This window comes from Pipistrellus hanaki (assembly GCF_964339955.1).
Source record: "Pipistrellus hanaki genome assembly, chromosome: 3".
Classification (NCBI taxonomy): domain Eukaryota; kingdom Metazoa; phylum Chordata; class Mammalia; order Chiroptera; family Vespertilionidae; genus Pipistrellus; species Pipistrellus hanaki.
In genome coordinates, this window is record NC_140505.1 from 10,190,422 (window position 1) to 10,213,710 (window position 23,289).

General features: G+C 46.3%; 1 protein-coding gene across 3 annotated transcripts in view; it reads left to right on the forward strand.

The window, feature by feature from the left end:
* MTUS1 (microtubule associated scaffold protein 1) overlaps positions 1-23,289 on the forward strand; it is a gene marked incomplete at its 5' end in the record, with an annotated part of 125,249 nt that overhangs the window by 83,271 nt on the left and 18,689 nt on the right. For 2 of the 3 annotated variants that reach the window (XM_084879234.1, XM_084879235.1), the window contains 2 exons: positions 11,249-11,463; positions 18,419-18,485. In XM_084879234.1, coding sequence (XP_084735360.1) covers positions 11,249-11,463; positions 18,419-18,485 — 282 coding nt within the window. Of the gene's footprint in view, positions 1-11,248; positions 11,464-17,187; positions 17,242-18,418; positions 18,486-23,289 lie in introns of those variants that run through there. The other variant, XM_084879236.1, reaches the window with a different exon arrangement.

Genomic DNA, 23,289 nt, shown 5'->3' on the forward strand with positions numbered 1-23,289 from the left:
CCGAGACCTTTCAGTCCCCAAGCTGACACTCTATCCATTGAGCCAAACCGGTTTCAGCCAGGCCGCCACTCTTGAGGTCCCTTCCAGCCCTGGTAGCTCCTGACCCTGTTGGGGCCTGGATGGCCCTTTTCCATCCTGCTTGGTTATACAGAAATGGACACATACTATGTTCGCTCTCCTACAGCTTGCTTTTGGAAGTTACTGTGTCTTAGGTTTTCACATGAACACATTTATTTATCTCACGCCTCTTCCTTAATGGGCACATGGCATCCCAGTGTTGGGCGAGCCGTGATTTATTTCTCCTGCCTCCAGCTAGTGCACGTTTTTGGTCGCGTGTGTCTTTGTGTGAAACACTGAGCTTTCCGAGGCAACCGAAGCAAGAGAGGCAAGGCTCTGATCCCCAGCGTTGAACTAGCAGGGCTCTTTCTGCTACATTTTTATTTTCGGAGCTTCTATAAACCTATTTCGCAACCCCCATCTGCCCGCAGTCACAGTTTTCCGCGCTGGAGTGCACCGAGAGGGGATCTGGTCGGTCTTATCTGCCGCCAAGAAGTCTGCGGCCCGGAGGAGTGAACACAGCCTGTGGCAGGGATGGGCCTAAAACCTGGGGCCTCGGTTTAGAATTTCCGGTTATAGATTTTTCCTGACTGTGCATTTGGCTCTAATTCTGTTAGATCCAGCGAATAGCAGTGATGAAAAGAAGAGTTTTGCGCGTGGAGAGGATTTTAACATTATGTCAAGTATAGAATTCTACTCACCCTGAGGAAGAATCTTTTGTGAGCTTTGTCCACGTTACATGCCTGTAAGGACTGAGAAATCTTCCAGTAGAATGCATAGTGGAGACCTGGTGTCTTCGCTTATCCGTGCGGCTGCAGGCAGTGGCTGTGTTTGTGTTCTTACCAAGGGAGGTTGTGTTGGTTGTGTTGGTTGCCCTGGTGGCAGTGGTGGTGACCTGGATTCCAGGAGCCCGGGGTGTGTGGCCTTGGTTCTGCTGGTCACCACGCCAGAGACCTTGATCACATAACCATACAGGAAGTCCCTTTAAGCTGGAATTCTGAGCAGTTTCTGGCTATAGCTTTAAAACTCTCTGGATGTGTTACTGACACCTGAAAATTCATCGCCTGGAAATGGATTCTCTCCTTCTCTCTCAAGCTCAGTTCAAATGCCTGATTTATTTATTTCTCTTTGTGACATCATATTTTCCCCCTGTCCTGTCAGTAAGTCTGTCACCTTGGAATCTTTGTTCTTGGTCATTTGGCCGTAACTGACTGGTTGCAAGAATCTAAGACTCTGTCGTAGGAAATCTGTTTTTACCCTCCGCCACTCCTCTGGTTCAGGCTTTGCTATTAGGCTGAAGCATTGGAAATTACTCATTTTACAAGTAAAAAATATGGACAGTTTCATATCCCCTAACCCAGTGGTAGGCAAACTCATTAGTCAACAGAGCCAAATAGCAGTACAATGATATGAAATTTCTTTTGAGAGCCGTAAACTGACTTCTGCACATGGGCCACGAAGTTTCAATCGCACTGTACGTGTATTTCCCACATGTGGTATTTTGTAGAAGAGCCACACTCAAGGGGCCAAAGAGCCGCATGTGGCTCGCAAGCCACGGTTTGCCGACCACTGCCTTAACCTAATACTTCGGGCTGTTTGAAGGATTTTATTTTATTTTTTTGGTTTTGGGCACAAGCCTTTCCCCTGTTTCTAAACTTTTTCACATTGCAGGATCCATTCATTCATTCCTTTCATTTCATTTCATAAATACGTATTAGACATGCATATGTGTCAGGTGCAATGCCAGATGCTGAGAATAGAGCCAGGACTGCGTCACACGTGGCCCCTGTCTCCACAATTTAATGGAGGGAGACAGACGTAGAACATCAAGTAATCCTGACAGGGCCTGGGTGAGGCGCCCATGTGTGAGGGTGTCTTTATCCAGGGGGTCCAGAGTGTGGGCACAGACTGTGGAGAGAGAAGTGCCAGCGGTAAGGAGGGTGCTCATAGGGACCCAGCGGGAACAGGCTCTCTCACTGAAGCCTCACATGGTTCTGTGTGTTGTGCGTGTCCTTGTGTTGTTACAGAAAACCGAAGAACAACAAAGCAATACCAGAGAGATGGAGTTACATTTATTATGCGTGGCTCCAGAGGAAAATGTCTCTCAAATTCTGGGCCCCAACATGCAGGAATTCTCCCTATTTATATGATTTTTACCTTCTTTGTCTCCCAAATATGGAGTGTTTCCGGCCCCTTTTGCAAGTCCTTAAAGAGCCCGAGTGTGCTGGGGCCTTGAGACCTCAACCAGAGGCCTGGCCTGGCGCCAGCACTGATAACCTTGTCTGGGGATGGTTTAATGGCCTCTCTGAAGTGGGAGTAGTCTTAGCAAGCAAGAATTTACAGAAGCCTAATAGCAGGGCTAAAATTTCAAACAGCATATATAGGATGGGTGCTTCAGTGTGGCACCCGTTGACAAGAGGTGTTGTTGGAGCCAGCATGTGGTTTCCTCTGTGAAGGGGCGAAGAAAAAAAGAGAGAATTTGGCGGAGTTCTGAGTGATGTGCAGGGCACCGGGCATGGACTAGCTGGTGGTGGGAGGTAAAGGCTGGCATCTCCTGAGGCCCAGGAGTGGCTTCGCTGGCCGCCTGAGGGCTGGCCGTGGTCTCCTGCCAGAGTGCTCAGCTCAGTCTATTCCAGAATCTTGCCTGAAGGTAGCAGTCCCAATTTTATAATGAGTCAGTGAAGGGAAATGAATCTTCTAAGGAGAAATGGTTCTTGCCACCAGTTTGATTAGAACTCAGGCTTTCTGTGAAGCTGGAGAGAGGTATATTAATTATTCTGCAAAGTGCCATTTTGGGGAAATGCTCTCTTTGATTCGAGTAAAGTTACTTGCAACTCTGAAAAATAGAGTTGGTATTGCTGAGCTAGTGACATTAAAAGTACATTGATAGCCCAGCTTAGTGTCAACATAAGAACCAGGAGGTCACGGTTTGATTACCAGTCAGGGCATATGCCCAGGTTGTGTGATCAATCCCCAATAGGGGGTGTGGGGGGGGGCAGCCAATCAATGATTCTCTCTCATCATTGGTGTTTCTATATCTCTCTCCCTCTCCCTTATTTGAAATCTATCTATCTATCTATCTATCTATCTATCTATCTATCTATCTATTTAAAAAGCACATTGAGGATACTACCCCCCCTCTACTCTAAAGTCAGTGAGAACATATCCTTTGGTAATGATTTAAAAAAAGGCAATTATCATAGCAAAAAGGAGAGATGTATATACAAATATACTGAGGAAGTGTGTGAGGACTATTAACAGAAAATATTTTAATTTACTTAAAGCTGCACTGAAGAGAACTATTTTTTTTGTTATCCTCACACAAGGGTAATTTAAAAACAAACTAACTGATTTTAGAGGGAGAGAAAGAGAGAGAGAGAGAGAGAGAGAGAGAGAGAGAGAGAGAGAGAGAGAAACACATCAATCAGTTGCCTCCCCTATGTCCCTGACAGGCTATGGAACCTGCAAAGTAGATATATGACCTGACCAGAAACGCTGCAACCAACCGAGCCATCCGGCCAGAGCGAAGAGAACTGTTGACTCCTCTGATAATTCTGTCTGAGTGAGGCAGAATGTGAATACATGCGCTTAATTAGAATGGAAGGCACCCAGTTGTGTTCTTTTGTTTGGTATTCATTTTTTTAGACTGTCAAGTAGAATTGCTTTTAGCTGCAGTTTGTTAAGACAACTAAGAAGGTGCTTCTGTGTCTCACCTAAAAAGCAGCTCTGACATCGTTCAGTAGCTCAGCAACATCAGGGTCAACTTCTCTGCTGCTTTCTTAGCCCTTTCCTCATGATTGTTGCCTCATGATCTCACAATGGCTGCTCCAGGCAGGAAAAAGGAAATAGGAAGGGGTGGTGCCAGATCACTAAAGCTTACATCTCATTGGCTAAGTCTTGTCACATGGCTGTCTCTACCCATAAGGGACTCTGGGATATTGAGTGTCTGACTTCTCCACTCTCTATAGTACATGCAGGTAGGAGAGGGTTAGAGCCTTATTGTAGTTTCTGCCACAGAGAAGGCAAAGCAGTGATTTCTCAAAAGCTGTTTATTAGCTGCTTATAAGTAAGGGGAGTACATCATTTAATAGGATGAATTTCATGATAGACCTTATTGTTTTTTCTCTTTTATGATACAAAAGTTTTTGGTAGTGATTACCTATTTTGTAGTTCTGTCAATTAAATGCTTTCAAGTCACTTTGTTGTTTGAACATAGAGATTAAGATTTTGACCTCTTGATTAGTTTTCAGATTTAAAATAATACATTGAGAGAAAATGTTCTCAACTTTAGGTATGGGTTTTATATACTAAAAATATGTTAACAAACAATTAATGTTTTATTAGTAGAGTATTTATGGTGGGCATTCTATTCCTCCATTGTTAAGTTTTATACAAATTTAAACCAATAATTGATGATGTGAATAATGATTTCTTAACTATCTTGGTAAGGTTGAGGTTACTGTGGGTCACTGTTCATGGATACAACTAGACAGTATGTTAATGGTGTGTGTTAGGAGCAGTATTCGGGTCAGTGGGAAATAAAGAGCTGATGGCTCCTCAGGAAAATGCGATGGCAGATGACTAAATTTGGTAAGTGCTATGGAGCAGGTGAGCTTAGAATAGACTCCCTTCGGAGAATAAAGAGCAGTGTTAGCGCATGACCCACACCTTCCTCATCCTGACCCACACCTTCCCCTGTCCCTGCCCTCACATTCTCAAGCGATAATCTACTCCTCTTCGTGTTATTTCCTAGCTGGAAACGTGTGACTCACCCGGATTCCCTTGGTCCAGCTGGCCACTAATCCTCCTGTTTTGCCTCATGAACACATTTGTGTTTTGCTGCCTGTTCGTACCGCCACTGACCCCTGAGTGCCTCTTCCTGGGCTCCCTCTTGACTATACTCCCCTCCGAGCTTCTCCCGCACGCCCCCAGTCTCCGGCTCAGCATTGTTCTGTGCCTCCTACGAGATGAAACCTGGAATGGCACGCATGCTCTCGCCCCCATTTATGCTGCCAGCCACTCCATCTCACTGTGACACCAGGAGCACTGCCCCCAGGGCCTCCTGGACCTCTCTGTCCTTTGCATGTGCTCGTCTTCTCTGCTTATCTGTCGGCCACGTGTGCAGACGTCCATCCTGTCTGTGGAACCCTTTCTTGACAACCCCAGATCATCTGTGCTCTCCCCAGTCTGTGTACTCATTCTGCTACCTAATAATCAAACCATATTGCCATGGTCGATGACCTATTTCTGTCTCTGCTGCAAAGAAGTTCCTGAAAAGCAAGGGCCACTTTGTTAAGGAAGACAACGGGTAGACACTCACTGAACGAAGTGTCCTTTGTGCCATCGATTCGAAACTGGGCACCCCCTCTTATTTGAACACACGCTGCCCAATAATTTGCACTTCAGTGCTTTGCTTTCGTGGAGTATCCCAGGGTACACACCCACCATCCAAGGCTGAGGAAATACTGGCCAGAAGGACTTGTGTAGAGAGAGCTGTTTCTACTAAGGTCTTAAGATACATCGGTTCAGATTAAGGCAGAGAGAAGGGAAGTGGTTGTGTCTCCGAGGTGCAGGTAGAGAGTTAGAGAATAATGCTCACCAGCCCATTTGTTCATTACCTAGGTTTTATTCACCTGCAAACATTTGTTTTCCATGCGGTATCTGGTAGGAAGCCCAGACCACCTAATGACTCACTCACATGCAGATAGGTGGATGTGTGGGAGTTGAACAGGAAGAGATTAATACTGGAGAAAATCAATTCAGCAGAGACCCTTGGCATCTTCAGGCATCCTTGTGCACTACCAACCTCTTCTATGTGCCTCCCTTGCTCACCACGACCCCAGGGAAGGTCTGCCCGACCACAGAAAACCATCAGGGTAGATTTTGATAAATGTTTGGCGAGTGAATGAGTAGATCATTGAGTCTACAAAACCACTAGGCCACATTATTACTACATTCTGTGTTGAGCTGTGTGTTTCATGGAAGCCAAGGCACTCTCCTGGAAGGTCTTGACTCAAAGTCAACTTTAATATTTAGAAATCCAGCAGATTCTGTAAATGGCTTGTTTGGCCTTAGGAAGGATGTGTCCTCTGCAGAAAGTATGTGATGATCGTTAGTCCATGTCTCTCAGAAATGGTGTTTAGTCTTGAGGTGGGGATCTATATGTTTGAGTGACGTGAGCCTGGAGAAAAAAGAAAAAAAAAGGTTCTGTTTCTCATTGCCTGCTACTTTAAGAAGATGATAAATAAGACCATTAGACTAGTTGTAACTTTTATTAAATTTGAGGTTTCTGAGGAGAAAGAATAAAGATAGCAAGCAGTGTTATCCAGCTGTTTTTCAAGTATGTATATTTGATGCGGGACTTTTGTTTTCCTGATGGAGGTTTCGGTTTCATTAGAATGAATCCTGGGAAGATTGGCCGGGACACAATACTGGTAATTATCTTGTTGATAATTGTCTTGTTGAGAGACATCTGAGTCTCTGTAGATGTTAGCATTTAATTTGAAAGCTTCAGGTTAAATTGATCCTTTGAAATCAGAACATAGCCTGTTAATAGGTATAATAAGAATATTTTATGCCTTTAAATATACAGCTGTTATTATCAAAGAGGTAATATAAGCTAGTAAATGGAATGTAAGGGCTCATTTATGCTCATTTCCTATACATGATGAAATCCTTTGAGATTTAAGGGAAACCGTTGCATGTTAGTAGTATGAAATACCCCATGTTTGAGCGCTGGGGCTTTGAGCATCACCGGAGATTTTTGCATCATCTCTGGTCTTCAGAGGGAGGAGGGTGAGAAGGATGCTCAAACTGGGTCATCTGCTACCACGTGGTACAGTTTTGTCCTTCGGGAGCTCAGTGTTTGGAGCGGAAGATTGAGGCCACGGCTTGCCTTTCCAGCTCTAGTGTAGAGTGTAGCTTGTTAGCTTATTGGCTCTTTTGTGACCATTTTGAAGACATGTACTCTTAGAAGGATAATATGTCTGTTTTCTTTTCTCCTTAAATGTAAGTCTATTCTGAGTATTCATATACAATAAAATTCACGTTATTTAGAATCCTGTCTAGATTCCCCAAGAAAGAAACAGAGATTGACTATGTTGTCTCCATAGCTATCTGTTAAATAAAGATTTTAAGTGCTCAGAATTAATTTTAACCATCTTTTAAACAAATAATACTACTTGTCCATTTTGAATAGGTGAGTGGTCAGCAAACTCATTAGTCAACAGAGTCAAATATCAACAGTACAATGATAGAAATTTCTTTGGAGAGCCAAATTTTTTAAACTTAAACTTCTTCTAATGCCACTTCTTCAAAATAGACTCGCTCAGGCCATGGTATTTTGTGGAAGAGCCACACTCAAGGGGCCAAAGAACCGCATGTGGCTTGTGAGCCGCAGTTTGCTGACCATGGGAATAGGTAATATTTACCAATGGTTAAAAAGTATAAAAATGCATTAGAATGCCTTGTATCTCTCGTTCCCGTTCTCTTTTTGGGAAAAATAAACATTGTTAGTACTTTTATGTGTGTTATGCAATAGCTTTGTTATGTCTTTATAAGAAGAAAATAAAATATGGTGTTACATTCCATCTTTATACAATAGGGCATATTATCTACATTGTTCCTTAGTACAGTGGTGCCTCACACAACGAACTTAATTTGTTCCAGGAGCAAGCTTGTTATGTGAAAAGTTCGTTATGTGAAACGCGTTTTCCCATAACAATACATGTTAAAAAAAATAATTCGTTCTGTAGCATAAAATATGCTAAGATGACATAAAAAAAATATGCTAAGATGACATATTTTTATTTAGATACATCTAAAAACATAATTTTTTTTTAAAAAAACACACATTTTTTTAATTTTAAGACAGACTAAGTAGAGTCTACCGAATCTTGCACATCTTCATCCATTTTCTGCTTTTTGGCCGATGGTTTCATGAAAAACCTGTCCAAAGCTCGCTGTGCGAGGCGTTCGTTATGCGAGGCACCACTGTATGTGTTTTTTTTTCATTTACCACAGGAGTTCTTAGTCCTACGTCACAGCTGTGGTGTTCCACTATATAAATGTACTGTAATTTTAAAACCAATCCTCTACTTATGGACATTCGTGTTGTTTCTTCACCCTTTTCTTTGCCAACAAGTTTGCAGTGAAAACCGCTGTATGGATGTCATTTTTCTCCTTGTAGGATTCATAACAGGATAAATTTTGGCTTCCCAGCTGTGAATCCAATAGTTTATTCTAGGGTGTGTTAGAGAAGGATTCTCACCAAGCTTTTATGTCTTCCAACATCAACTTGAGTAAATGAAATTATGCAGGCAGACGTGACCAGAATCGTTTTAAATGCTTGGATGAGGTTCTCAGGTAGCATTTAGCCCTGCTGCATGACGGACAGATCTGAGGATTTTGATCACTACCCGAGGCAGAGCAATGTCTGAGTGCCGGGCGTGATGCTTGGGTTTTCACGGCTGGGCACTCAGGAGCCAATGCTGATGAACGGGCTTCCCGCACTCTTAAAATTCCAATTCTCAGGCCACTCAGGAAGCCTGGGGGGAAAGATGCCGGTGTACTAACTAGTAAGGACACTACTAGTAAGGACAGCTTGGGTTTTACTGAAGCAGCCTTGTGCCCTCTGCTTCTCTAGCAAATACTTTCAATACAGTTGTAAGTTAAAATTAAAAAAAAAAAAAATCTTGATAATACAGTGGGGGGATAAAATAGCCCACAAAGGAGCCAAATATAAATACTTAACTATGGACTGACTTTGGTATAAGAGATAATTTGCAGGAAAATATAAAATTTGGTGCTATAAAGATAGTACCTGAATTCTGAACCTCTGTGTGAAAAACAATGATTAATATGTTAATCTACCTTTAATTAACCATATTTTCTTATGAAAAAACCTACTAAAACTTACCATTGAATACTAAAATTCATCTGAAAGACTAAGTAGATGAGAATACTTAAAGAATGTTTTCTCTAAAACTGGTAATATGAGAGATTTACCCACTCAGATTTTGTAATTATAACCGTACAATTTTTAAACTTTGATATTGTATTAAATTATAAAAGTGACTAGCATATAAATTGTAGAAAGAAAATCAAACATTTATTGTAAAGGATTCAAGAAATGATGAATTTAAAGCCATGTAACAATAAATAAATGAATATTTCAGTAAGTTTTGGTAGGACATATAGCAATGACACCAACTACGAGCATGAGCATATATCCACATATATGGCAGTAAATTCTGGGTAGTCAAAGAATTAAAAGTGTTTATTGCTGTCCTGGTTTTGTTGTCGTCGTCTTGTTTTTGGTTTTCTATAAAATACAAAAAACACTGTATGAAATAGATGTCTATATGTAAGTTTATTGAAATGAAGAGTTCTCAGATAATGGGCTTGAATGTATTAACATCTTAGCATGATTACTGCATACATATTTGGTTTAGTTATGAAATATATTACATTTCCACCCCATATTCACTTTCCAAAATGTGTGGGAATAGTAGAGACCTGACTTCGGAGGCCTAGGTCGTGACCTTGAATCTGTCCCATAGAAGCTGCCTGTCTACACCTGGGCAAGGCCCTCATCTCTGAATCTCACCTTCCCCACCAAGGGTGCCTGGGAGAATGGAAAGAGAGGAAAGTGAGATGCTCTATGAACAGTAAAACATTATTAATTATTATTACCTGTATAGGAAAAGTAACATTTTTAAGAACACTTTAGGAAACAAAATAAAGGAATACGAAGCTCAGGTATTTTGACGTAACTTAAAAATATTTAGATTATTTTTCATTAGTATAGTGACTTGACACAAGTTGTTCTTCCTTCAGGATTTTAATATGATGGCTGTTAACCCAGTTACTTTCTCCGTCTGGGGAATTGGCAATTATTGACAGACAACTATTAACGATGACTAATAAAGAATCCTGGAGAAACGCTTTCCCCCCGCTTTTCAAGTAATTGGAAAGCACAACAGATGTCTTAGTCATTTTAGAATGGGATTATCAAGCACGAGTACAGATGCGAGTTGTTTAACTATGGAAAGAAGCCACAGAAAAAAATGAACGCCTTTTTTTCTTCTTCTTCTGTGCTTTTGGCCATTCGTTCTTGGATCACGAAAACCGAGGTTTCTTTGTTTATTTTCCTTCGAGTAATCACTGTAATTTTCCTTCCCCTGAAAGATTGGAGAAGATAATTCGTTTATACAATCGCCGTGGTTACCACAGAATGTGGATGCCATAGCGAATGCCTGGGAAGACAAGGACACATTTTCTGGTAGCTTTTTTGTTTGTTTAGATTGAGGTTTGTTTTGAGTGCGTGGCCTCCTCGTCTCAAGAAGCTAAACAGCTTGTGTCCTGCTTTCCCAATCTGTTGGATATTTAAAGTGACCGAGGCATTGGGAATGGCTCCCACACAGAACAGGTTTTCATTTACAACAGGCAAGAGCAGTTCCCAGGACACCGTGGCACAGAGAGTGAGTCACCACTCGGCAGGGCGAGTATTAACATGTGCTTTCAAAAAGATGCTTATAGCTATTACTGCTAGTTGGAAGGGGGGAAAACCAGCCAAGCCTGTATTTGATAGAAAACGAAATAGTACAGTCAGGAGTCCAGCGCTCTTGGCAGTGACTTTAGAGATAAGGGACAAAATGTGAGTAGATTTTAAATGTACACGATGATTCTTTGGAGACCAGGGGGTGACTCATCTGCAGTATAAATCTTTGTAATGACCGGGAAAGGGTGGGAAGATCGTAAAAAATGTGTAGGGGAAGGGAAAGGCTTTTAAAGTCCAATAAGTTGTGCTTTTCTTCCAGCATATGTGACCAGAATAGAGAGTCAGGCTAACAGTGACAGTCAGGTTTCTGTACCGGTGTACCTAGGAAATGAGAAGCTATGAAATCAACAAGATTGTGCACACAATTTTTCTGCATCTAGATTGTTCCACGTAGATAACTCCTCTGCCCCGCAGAGAGCTTTTAAAGTCACAATGAAAGCCTTTGTCTATGTTCTTGAATTCTAAACATCTAGACGTGTGATTGATTCCAGTTCTCATTCATATGCTTTCCTTCGGTAAACACAGCTTAAAATGCATTACTGTGGCTTCTCTCGTATCGGAATGCATATGGTGCTTATTCTAGAAATCGCAATCACGTATGTCACTACCTCTTATGGATTCCTTTTGCAGTTGAAAACGGCAGACAGAAGGCTCCCAGAAGTTTATGTATCCAAACTCAGACGTCTCCAGATGTGCTCTCCTCTGAGAAAACGCTTGAGTTGGCTCAGTATAAGACGAAATCGGAGAAGCAGAGTCGGTTTATCCTGCACCTTAAGCAGCTTGTTTCCTGCGGGAATGCCAAGTTCGAAGCGTTAACAGTTGTGATTCAGCACCTACTGTCTGAGGTAAGGATATGTGCCCCGCCCCCCCCCAGGCAGTCTTTTCCCCTGAAGTGGGGGGCCAGGATGGCAGGGGTGTGTTTTGGGGGTAAAGGGAGCAGTGTTCATTGGTTGTTTTGTGAATATCGTTACATTGATGATTGGTAAAATCAGATATATTGTAATTCACCCAATTATGCTTTTGCCACTCACTTTATACCCAAGTCATTCTTTAGAAATTGGGGGTGAAACATTTCTTCTCTAGATAGTCTCGTAGACTAACCATCGATCATGAAAAGATATTTGCCTGTGATACGCGTGTGAACCTGCAGACTATACAGTAAACCCTTGATTTTGTGGACCTCGATTTAACAGACGTTGGGTCAGACAAAATGTCCAGCCCGCATGTCATCTGTGAAAATTAATACCATGTTAATGTTTTTAAAAGTTACCTTATTTTTGAAGTATTAGAGATGTCCTTCCTTTTCCCCCCATTGACCCACTCCAACCTGCATCCAACTTCACCACACTATTGTCTGTGTCCATGGGTTATGCCAGGGGTCTTCAAACTATGGCCCGCGGGCCACATGCGGCCCGCAGAGGAGTCTGATCCGGCCCGCCAGGTTTTTTGGGCAGTGAGAGCAGCCGAGGTGTTACAGTAGGAATTAGTAGTTCATATAGTCCGGCCCTCCAGCTCTCTGAGGGACCGTGATCTGGCCCCCACTTTAAAAAGTTTGAGGACCCCTGGGTTATGCATATATGCATATAAGTCCTTTGGTTAACCTCTCCCTACCCACATTCCCCTCCTCGCCTTCCCTCTGAGATTTGGCCTGTTAAATTTTAAAATGCTTTTAACCAAGATTTGCTTATAATTAAATTAACAGATTATTTTTTTTATTGTTATTACTTTACTGTTGTTATTATTTTTTAAATATATATTTTTATTGATTTCAGAGAGGAAGGGGAAGGGAGAAAGAGATAAGAAACATCAATGTTGAGAGAGAAGCATCAATCAGCTGCCTCCTGGATGTGAATTTTATTGTATACCTAATTTAGGTCCTAGTGCCTATGTCATTTCTAAAAATTCCATTCAAAACTTCCTCTTTTATGAAGACTTTTCTGATCCTTTCGGTTTAATATCTACCTACTGTCTGGGTTCCAGGTGCACTTACATTTCTGTAGCTCTCTTCCTTACAGGTAACCAGCTAGCACGTGTTCTTGCTTTTTAAGACAGAAAGCTCACTGGGAGCAGGATCTGTGTTTAGCTCTTTCTTAGACCACTCAGCAGCTATGGTGGTAGTGCCTTATGTCTAATAGACATACAATGGATAGCTGAATGTACAAATGGATGAGTAGAGAGGAGGGAATCCCAGATGAGAGTTGAACATATAAAGCACATATGTCAAACACAAGGCCCGCGGGCCAAATCCAGCCCGCCAGGCCTTGCAATGTGGCCCGCACCGCGCTGTCATCACTGCACTCCGCTGTCAGTTTATGACATTGTCAGCTTATGACTGTTCAGTAAACCATTCGGCCCGCGATTTAGGCTGGATTTTAGATTTTGGCCCCTTCTCTGATTGAGTTCGACACCCCTAATATAAAGTCTTAATGTGTATGGTCTTTGCTAGCTCTTTATAATCAACTAGAGGCCCGGTACACGAATTCGTGCACAGGTCGGGTCCCTTGGTCTGGCCGGCAATGGGGGCTGATTGGGACCATCTTGCCCAGTCTTAACCGGGCAGATAGGGGCCATCTGGGAGGAGGGACCATGGGAGGTTGGCTGGCCGTGGGAAGTTGGCTGTGGGAGCACACTGACCACCTGGGGGCAGCGCCTGCATTGAATGTCTTTCCCCTGGTGGTCAGTGCATGTCATAGCTTAGGCTTCTATATATATAGATGAGTAAATATTTACTGATTGCCTAATGTGTGCAGGGCACTATCATAAAACAGTTGAGAAGGAAAGGCATAACCAGGTAAAAGTTAAGCAATTTCTTCAAAATGATTTTCTCTTAACCTTCCATTATAGAAGTGATTGATTAATGATTGATTGATATGTCCGACCTGTACATATAAATCTTGTAGAAGTTTACTGATTTGTATATACATTTATATCTTGTTATTGCTAACTTTTTTCCAATTGGTTTTGGAGCTTTAGATTATGGGTAAAAATGATTGATTATAGGGCATACTAAACATTAACTTATCTTTTTGTTGTAAGTCTATTTAATAACTGCAACTTTAGTGGCAGACACAATTCAATACATACTGCAAGTTCTAAGAAATGTCTCATGTATCTGGAAACTGATACCACATTTTCTCTTTCTCAAAAGGACACAGTAGGGTTTTCGTTCCAATTCTCTCTTTGCCCTTGCATAGTTGTACGGCATTCTGTGCAGACTGCCCCCGGGGAGGACAGTGTTGGTAGCAATCCCAATTTCTTCATAAAAGGGTCTGTGGGTCAGTTTCTAGGTAAGCCTGAGCAGGATCGAGGCCACCCCCAAATCTCTCACTGATTATCCAATGTGCCTCCAATTCTATTTTTGCAGGAAAAATCTAACGTAAAGTAGCACCTAAACAAAGGTGAATTTTGAGTGACACCAAGAGTCTACTGTAAATAAAACAGTCTCTGAACAAAAAACATAGTGGACACGATGGCGTGGGCACTGGGGAGGCGGTGGGGCATTGCCCACATCTCAGCCGTCTGGTGTGGCTCTTTTCTGCAAACCCCCGAGCTGCGCATGCTCTTGGACAACCAGCAAATTCTGGCCTGCAGATGGGATGCTGGCCAGACGCTAAGTGCCTGTGGCTCAGATCATAATTAAATTGTGGTGAATCCATTTTTTTTTTCTTGGAGCACTTCATATATTTAATATATGAGTATAAAAGCATTTTTCTAACTGGAGTCCCACCTCCCTCTTTTTTTTTTTTTTTTTTCCACATTGGGTGGAATTCTGCATGTTATATGCTACAAAGGGAATGAGATAAACTTGTTATCTGGACTGTAATGGTTTTATGATCTAAGGCAGGAACACGGATATGGGAGCAGCTGGATCAGAAGAAACAGGCAATCAGTATCTGAGTGACAAAATACATTTTGTCATCTAGAAGGAAAGGGTAACGTGTCTTAAAGGGCAAGCTGCCGGGAAGAGATGAGCAGAAACTAACAGTGTGAGACTGTTACGGTAGGGGCCCTGTGGCCAGCATGTAGGCTGTGGCTTTAAGAGGATCGTTGTTTTTCCCATTGTCCTGTACTGCTTCCTCTCCCATGAGGTCATCTGCTTTGAGACATGATAAGAGAATTGGGCCTGGACCTTTTAGATCTATCTACGTGCCAACCACCTCGAAGGCAGGGACCATGTCTTAAATTTCTCTCATATATTTTTAAAAAATATATTTTATTGATTTTTTTACAGAGAGGAAGAGAGAGGGATAAAGAGTTAGAAACATCGAAGAGAGAGAATCATTGATCAGCTGCCTCTTGCACACCCCCTACCGGGGATGTGCCCACAACCAAGGTACATGCCCTTGACAGGAATCGAACCTTTCAGTCCGCAGGCTGATGCTCTATCCACTGAGCCAAACCGGTTTCCACTCTCTCATATTTTTCCCAGCACCTGGACTGGTGCTTGGTCAGTTGATATTGAGTAATAATTTTCCAACCAACTCAGAAGGATACATGTGCTGTCTAGGCGTTTGGGGAGGAGGGAGGATGACTGTGAGAGACATGTAGCCTTCCTCAAAGGTTTGCATAAAGGCCAGGGGAAGCAGACCAGGCATCCCCGAGTGTGTAGGTGGGACATGTGTGGCCAGCATGCCTTGAACAGGGGAGTCAGGAGTCTGAAGGGCAGTTGCATGATTGAGGTTCCTGGAATTGGGGTGATGTTTATTTTTTTTATGTAAATCAGTGGAAGACACAGTGTTTAGATGTGCCAGGAATATGGGATAATGTAGCAGCCCTCTGCAGGGTAGTGTGGAGGGATGCTTCCGACAGCCCAGGGAGGGTGGGCGAGGATCGGGAAGAGAGTGGACGTAGCTCTAATAAGAAAAAGCAATTCAAGGCACACCAGGAAGGAAAAAACTGACTTGGGCACACCCAGGTAGACAAAGAGGAGTCAAGATGACCTCACGGTTTTCCTGTTCCTGTTCCCGGGGCTGACAGAGGCTGGAAGGTGTCCATGGCTCTGGGCGCGGAGGGCAGGAAGGTGGGTGCGGTAGAACTGGGAGAAACACAGGCCACGGAAGCTCCTTGTCCCCAGAGGCCCTTTAATCAGCACACCGATCACCTGGTGTAGATCTGCGATAGGATGTGCGAGTCTTCACAGAGTGACTGCTGGAAATTACATACCAACTTAATTTTTTATGGAGGTTTGAAAAGTGGTGGAACTTCCTTTCCGTTGGCAATCAAGGCACCCTTGGAAGAAGTGAATTATAAGCAGGGTGACTGAATGTGCTGCAGGATTGCTTGCATCTAGTGAAGCTGTCCTCTGATTTCCTTGTCACTTGAGTGACAAAACTTGACCGATATTTGAACTAGATTACTAAGCAAACAAAATGAAGGCTTCACTCGAAGGCATGAGATTAAGAGAAGTATAATATATAATTGTATTGATTTCAGAGAGGAGGGAAGAAGGGGAAGAGAGATAGAAACATCACTGATGAGAGAATCATTGATTGGCTGCCTCCTGCATGCCCACTGGGGATCGAGTCCAGAAAGTGGGCATGTGCCCTTGACCAGAATCGAACCCGGGACCCTTTAGTCCACAGGCTGATGCTCTTACCCACTGAGCCAAACCACCTAGGGCTACTTGTTGATTTTTAAAACCTGGACTAACTGATCTGTGGTTTCCGAACAGCTCAGTGCTGCGTTTTAAAAAGCAAGCACCCAGAATACCATCGAGGCCAAAATGACTCAGTGAGAAAGTGTTTCTTTTTAATTTTAATTTTAATTTTTTTATTATTAAATTATCATTTGTGTACATATTTTAACATTGCCCCTCCCCCCCAGAGAAAGTGTTTCTTAAACGTCACTGTTCAATATCCCGATGACTGCGCTGGTGTGTTGGTAACTCCAGCTCTCAAATAATCAGGATTTCACACTTTTCCTTAAAACACCAGAGGACTGTGTTCTAAGCATTCACATGAAAGCTTGCGGAAAACAACAGCATTTGTTGTAGAAGGGCATTTTATATTCCAAGTCACAACACACACACACACACACACTTTTTCGTGGTTGTTCGCCTAGTTATAGGCTCGTTCACATTCAGGCATCGGAGACCAGCTTCCCTCTCCCGTTAGTCAGTGTGACCATCTAATGACCTCAGTGAGGGAGGGGCGGAGCAGGGCTCACCCATCTAAGCATCACTCCATTATCCACGCAGGGAAGGTCTGTCTTTCTCTCCCTGCACCGGCAGAGATTTAAGTAAGTGCCCATCGATCAGGCTGACGGCTGGCTCTCGCTCTCCGTAAATGAAGGGCTGTGGCTTTAAGTGATGGCAGGCTGCCTGTGCCAACAGCACTGGCTGCAGCATCAGCCTGTGTGCAGAGAGGCCCGGCGGGGCGGGCGGCAGGCAGCCGCTAACCTGCAGGACGAGAAGTAAGGCTAACCCGGGACCCGCCTCCCGGCAGAGCTGCCTCCCTCCGGCAGGCAGAGCCTCAGATGTAGCCGGACCGGCTGGTGGGTGGCGTGGCCACCTGTGCGCTGGGCGGGCAGTGTAGGGGGCAGGTGGGGGGATTGGAGACGGAAGCTGGAACATGGGCTGCTCCGGCAGCAAAGGGTGCCTCTATGCTCCCTGTGCGGCGACAAGGGTAATTAGTATTTGTTTCGGGTGCTTTTCTGGAGGAGCGGCAGGGCCTGAGGCAGAGGTGTGTGGAATGAGGGGGGAGCGCTCTAAATGACTCCGGCCTGCAGAGGTGGGTCTCGTCATCTCTGCAGCACTGCGATCAAGACGTGGCGGCGGGCTCCCCTTGGCTGCTCCCAGGGGGGCATTTTCAGGGAGCTGTGACTTCCCTCCCATTCTGGGTTTGGGGCTCTGCCTGGTAAGAAACGGGATCTGATTGCTGTGTCTGTGCGAGCGTGTGTGCATGGGTGATGGCTGTGAGTTGCTGTCCCTGGGAAATTCTTTTTTTTTCTTTTTGAAAATTGCTTTGTGACGACCAAGACAGCTGCCTGCTTTTCCCTGATGCGTGTCTGCAGCATCTCCTTAGGAACTGTGGCTGACTCGGAACAGTACCCTCTTCAGAAAATACGGTGTCTTGCTGAGTCAAACCAGTTTAGTTTCTGCCTTTGCTAGAGGATTCTTTTTTCGCCTCCGCTTTATCACAGACTTGGTGTCTTCCTTTTTAGAAGCCCAGGGCTGTCCCAGCTCCTTTTATTGGTGTTTGCAAACACAGGGCAAAGTGCGCACAGGCGCAGATGCTGGGAACATCAAATATTTATCCAGACCTGATTAGGCCGGGCTTGCCCTTGGAGGAGGAGACTGCGCCGCATCTCCCTCCGGTGCAGCGCGCGTCTGGAGAAAGGCTTTGCAGCTAAAAGTAAACATTCTCAGCGCCTCCAGTGAACACTGCACGGGGCCCTGAGAAGATACAGTTGTGTTTTTGGGGAACTCGGGTTTCCTGCACCCGGAGGGACAGCTGTTTGCTGAACGGCACACACCCCGTTAGCCTAAGGCCCAGGGGTCTTCAAACTACGGCCCGCGGGCCACATGCAGCCCCCAGGGGAGTCTGATCCGGCCCGCCAGGTTTTTTGGGCAGTGAGCGCAGCCAAGGTGTTACAGTAGGGATTAGTAGTTCATATAGTCCGGACCTCCAGCTCTCTGAGGGACCGTGATCTGGCCCCCACTTTAAAAAGTTTGAGGACCCCTGGAAGCGATTCACATCTTGGCCTCTGGACGCCGAGTGTCGTCTTTCTGGTGCTAACACGCGTGCGCCCCGCGGGGGGACCCCCTGACAGCCGGAGTAACCCGATGTCTGTCTTCCGCAGCGGGAGGAAGCCCTGAAGCAGCACAACACGCTGTCGCAAGAACTCGTGAGCCTCCGGGGAGAGCTGGGTAAGAAAGAGCTTTGCTTCTTGCTGAGTGTAACTGGCCAGTTGGGTCTGCCTTCCGCGTGGTGGCTGGAGGTGCCTGCCAGAAGCTGGTAGCTGCCTTCTCCAGCATCGGCGTTTCTTCTGAAGCTTGGCAGAGTGACCGGCAGTTCACAGAATTCCTGGCATGGACCTGACTAAGCCTCACAGAGCTTCTGATGACCAGAGCACTCCTCTTCCCAAAGACAGGGACACACGCTTAAAAAATAAAATATATCTATCTATCTATCTATCTATCTATATATATATCTTTATTGATTTCAGAGAGGAAGGGAGAAGGAGAAATAGAAACATCGATGATGAGAGAATCATTGATCGGCTGCCTCCTGCACACCCCCCACTGGGGATCGAGTCTGCAACCCAGGCATGTGCCTTGGCCAGAATCGGACCTGGGACCCCACGGTCTGCAGGCTGACGCTTTATCCACTGAGCCAAGCGGGCAAGGGGTCACTTTTTTGAACCCATGGGGGCTCCTGGGCAATCATTCTGCCCTATTGTTTTCGGAACCCCTTTCCTTCACCCTGAGGGCGGGGAGAGAACCCCCGCTCTCATAGCGGTGCTGGCCTCACACTCCCTGGGGAGCAGGTGGGGTGAGTATGAAGAGAGGAGGCGCTGCCTGTCTGAGAAGGCCCGTTTCTGTGCTGATCTCCTGTGGGACGGGGCTGATGGTGACCCGGGACCCGGGTCCACGGGCAGCCATGTGCCTCTGAGGCCTGGCACGCTCACCACCCAGGCCCGCTGTTCCCGGCTGGCCTCTGGTTCCGTACTGGCCCCTCCTGGCAGAGTCCTCGGGGCTGGGGTGCGTGCCGCTGACAGTACTGCCTCCCCCACCCCAGCCGCCGGGTGGGGGTGAGCTGCTGCCTCGGGGTCCCCTGTGAGCCGTGGGCACCCCCGTCCCAGAGAACCCACTTTCCGCGGTAGCTTCAGCCAGGCCTGGGGCTGTCCACCGAGAGGCGAGTTCCTCACCCTTTGCAGTTTTCTTTCTTTAATATATTTTATTTATTTATTTATTTATTTATTTATTTATTTATTTATTATTTTTTTTTAGAGAGAGGAAGGGAGAGGGATAGAGAGTTAGAAACATTGATGACAGCTGAAACTGGTTTGCCTCAGTGGATAGAGCGTCGGTCTGTGGACTGAAAAGTCCCAGGTTCGATTCCGGTCAAGGGCATGTACCTTGGTTGTGGGCACATCCCCAGAAAGGAGTGTGCAAGAGGCAGCTGATCGATGTTTCTAGCTCTTTACCCCGCCCCTTTCCTCTCTGTGGAAAATCAATAAAATATATTTAAAAATATATAGATATATATATATATATATATGAAAAAAGAAATATCGATGAGAGAGAAACATCGACCAGTGCCTCCTGCACACCCCCCACTGCGGATATGCCCGCAACCCAGGTACATGCCGCCGACAGGAACCCAGGGCCCCTTCAGCCCGCAGGCTGATGCTCTAGCCACTGACCCAAACCGGTCAGGGCCCTGTGCAGTTTTCTGCACGTGCTGGCGTCGCCACATAAACGTGTGTGCAGGTATGTGTGCACATCATGCAGAGGCCACAGCCAGAGCAGAACTGTGTCCATCCAGTTCCGGGAGAAGCTGCTCATGTTTCCTGGGCTGAGACCAGTGCTGATACACGGTCAGCACCATGTGCTGGACGCGAACACCCCTGTCTCCCCCGGCAAGGCTCCGGTGGCCGGAGTGTGGGCTCCAGACCTCTCTGCAGGCCTCGTCCTGTTCCCTTCCCCCGCGCTGCACCACCCACTCCTGGTCCCAATAGCTGGCCGGGGCCCTCCACGCCTGCCCTCGTGGCGGGCTGAGGGAATGAAGGCTCCGTATGGAAACTTAATGTTTAGCCAAAACCAGTTTGGCTCAGTGGATAGAGCGTCAGCCTGCAGACTGGAAGGTCCCGGGTTCGATTCCGGTCAAGGGCATGTACCTTGGTTGCGGGCACATCCCCAGTGGGGGACGTGCAGGAGGCAGCTGGCCGATGTTTCTCTCTCATCCTCATCGATGTTTCTAGCTCTCTGTCCCTCTCCCTTCCTCTCTGTAAAAAATCAATAAAATATATATTTTTTAATTAAAAAAGAAAAAAAAGAAACGTAATGTTCAGACAGATGGCATCAGGACCCCAAAGACTTGCTAGTTCTAGGGGGACAGATCCCGAAAAGCACAGCCGGGAAGCAGCTCCCAGAGGCTCCAGGCTCTCTGCCCTACGATTTCTGGGCTTCTCATCACCCCGGTGACCAGCCTGGGTGCTCTTGGCGGGGCCGGAGGTGATGTGAGGGCTGCGGAGGCAGATGAGGCCGGAGGCCCTGCTTGTGTGTCTCATTCACTCTAACCCAGCGCCGCCGGGGAGATGGGCCTCGACGCCGGCTCCGGTTTCAGCGCCTCCCAAGACGGGACGGGAGTGGGGACACTGCTCTCATTCACTCTGCCTGAATGGGGCGCCCTCTGGGCCCCGTTAGCGGAGAGCACAGTTCCCCATGTGAATGGGGCCGGGCCCCAGCCTGACAGGAAGTGGCCTCCCGGGCAGCACCATGCTCAGCTTTCCCCGGTGAAAAGACAGCGGCCCCGTGTCCTTCCCGCTGCTATCACCGTGTCGGGATGCGGCGGCTGGCCGTCCGTATCATCCGGTCACCCAAGGCCGGACCGGCGAATGTCACCGGGCTGCTGAACCAGGCGGAGCGGCTCAGGTGACAGCGCGGAGCGTGCGGGGAAGGGCTTTTGGCCCTGCGAGGGGCAGGGGGGAGCCTTGAGCCAGTTCTGGAGAAGCAGGCGGGAAGGATGCTCTCGCAGCTGCCATCTGCGTGTTTGTAGCGGGAACTGAGAACGAAACAGGTCACCCCACGGGGAGGTTGAAAGCTCAGTTTTAAACTTGGAGGCAGTAGAGCGAAGGGGTTAGACCCGTGGTCTGCAAACTGCAGCTAGCAAGCCACATGTGGCTCTTTGGCCCCTTGAGTATGGCTCTTCCACAGTACCACAGCCTGGATGAGTTTTTTTGTTTGTTTGTTTGTTTGTTTTTGTTTTGTTTTGTGTGTTTTTTTTTTTTTTGAAGAAGTGGCGTTAGAAGTTTAAGTTGAAAAACTTTGGCTCTCCAAAGAAATTTCAATCGCTGTACTGTTGATATTTGGCTCTGCTGACTCATGAGTTTGCCAACCACTGGGTTAAACTGTCCAGGTTCAATTCTTGGGTAGCTGGGAGGCCTGGGGCAAGTCACGTGATGTGTTTTCTGTCCTGTTTCCTCCCCTGTGAAGGGCCTGTCCCAGTTGCCTGCCTCCGGGATGGTCATGGGGATTACACGAGGTAACACGCTGTGAAATAGTTAGCAGCAAGTGCTGACTGCCAGTAGGCACGCAGTAGGCGTTAAGATGTATGCAGTTTGCAGCTGTGCGGTAATGAACCACATATGCTGCTGTGTGACATCATAGACTGCACTGGAAGAAGGACTATTAGGCAAAATATTAAGAGACTCCCCTCCAGGACAGGCTGTTTTTCTTTTTTTCACACTCAGAGGGAAGTGGGACGTGATGGTTCCCTGCCTGAGACAGTGGAAGTGCTTGGGTGTGGCTTTGTCCATTCATTTGTTAGTTTCTTGGACGGCAGTTCCCCACGGATGTGAAGTGAATGTGCACTTTGCTGGCTTGTTGGGGAGCTTGAGTTAAATGGTAACGTATGTGCCGTGGCTGGCACCGTGCCTGGTCCATCATGGGAACTCCAGAAGAGAGTGCCGCCCCGGTCACCATCGTCCAAGCATCCACCTTTCCCTCCAAAGTAAAGGAGGGGCCATTGGTGTGTCTCTCCCACTGGGTGATTTTTGTTTACCTTCTCTGTGGAAACGGAGGTAAGGTTCCCGTACACCGAGAACTGCAGAGTGGAGAACAGCTCATAAACTCAGGAGCGCTGCAGCCCAAGTGGCGTCTGCACTACTGCCCTTCAGAACCTGCCTCTCCGCTCTGTTGACTGATGTTCCCATTGTCCTCTCCCTCATCCCACGGTCCTCTCCCTCATCGCACTGTCCTCTCCCTCATCCCACTGTCCTCTCCCTCACCCCACTGTCCTCTCCCTCACCCCACTGTCCTCTCCCTCACCCCACTGTCCTCTCCCTCACCCCACTGTCCTCTCCCTCACCCCACTGTCCTCTCCCTCACCCCACTGTCCTCTCCCTCACCCCACTGTCCTCTCCCTCACCCCACTGTCCTCTCCCTCACCCCACTGTCCTCTCCCTCATCCCACTGTCCTCTCCCTCATCCCACTGTCCTCCCCATCATCCCACTGTCCTCTCACTCACTCGTGGCCTGGACTGCCTGGTTAACTCAGCTCACCCAGCCCTGCAGCCCGCACGCTCCTGCTATCTGTGCCACATCCTCATTCTGGAATAACTTTCCACTTGCTCCTTCCAAACCCCCCTCTCGGCCGTCTTACAGCACAGCCCTGAGGCTGCCTTCGCTCCGGAAGCCCTCGATCCCTCCATTCATACATTCGTTGTATCCCGTGTCTTCCGCTGTCCTCAGGGAGGAGCTCCTTCATGGCAGAGACTCTTCGCTGTCCCCTCTGGAAAAACAGACGATCTGCCTTCCGTGTTTATGGGTGCCTGGTCAGAACTTAATGGCATCTGAAGCTTTAGAGATCCTTTTTATTTAAAAACAACGTATGAAAATTAAAATCTTGAAGTGAGAGGGCAATCGCCATAGCTCCCCTATCCTGACACACTTTTATTTTCGCATATTCTTCTTTATTTATATGAATATATGTATGCAAGTTTGTTCT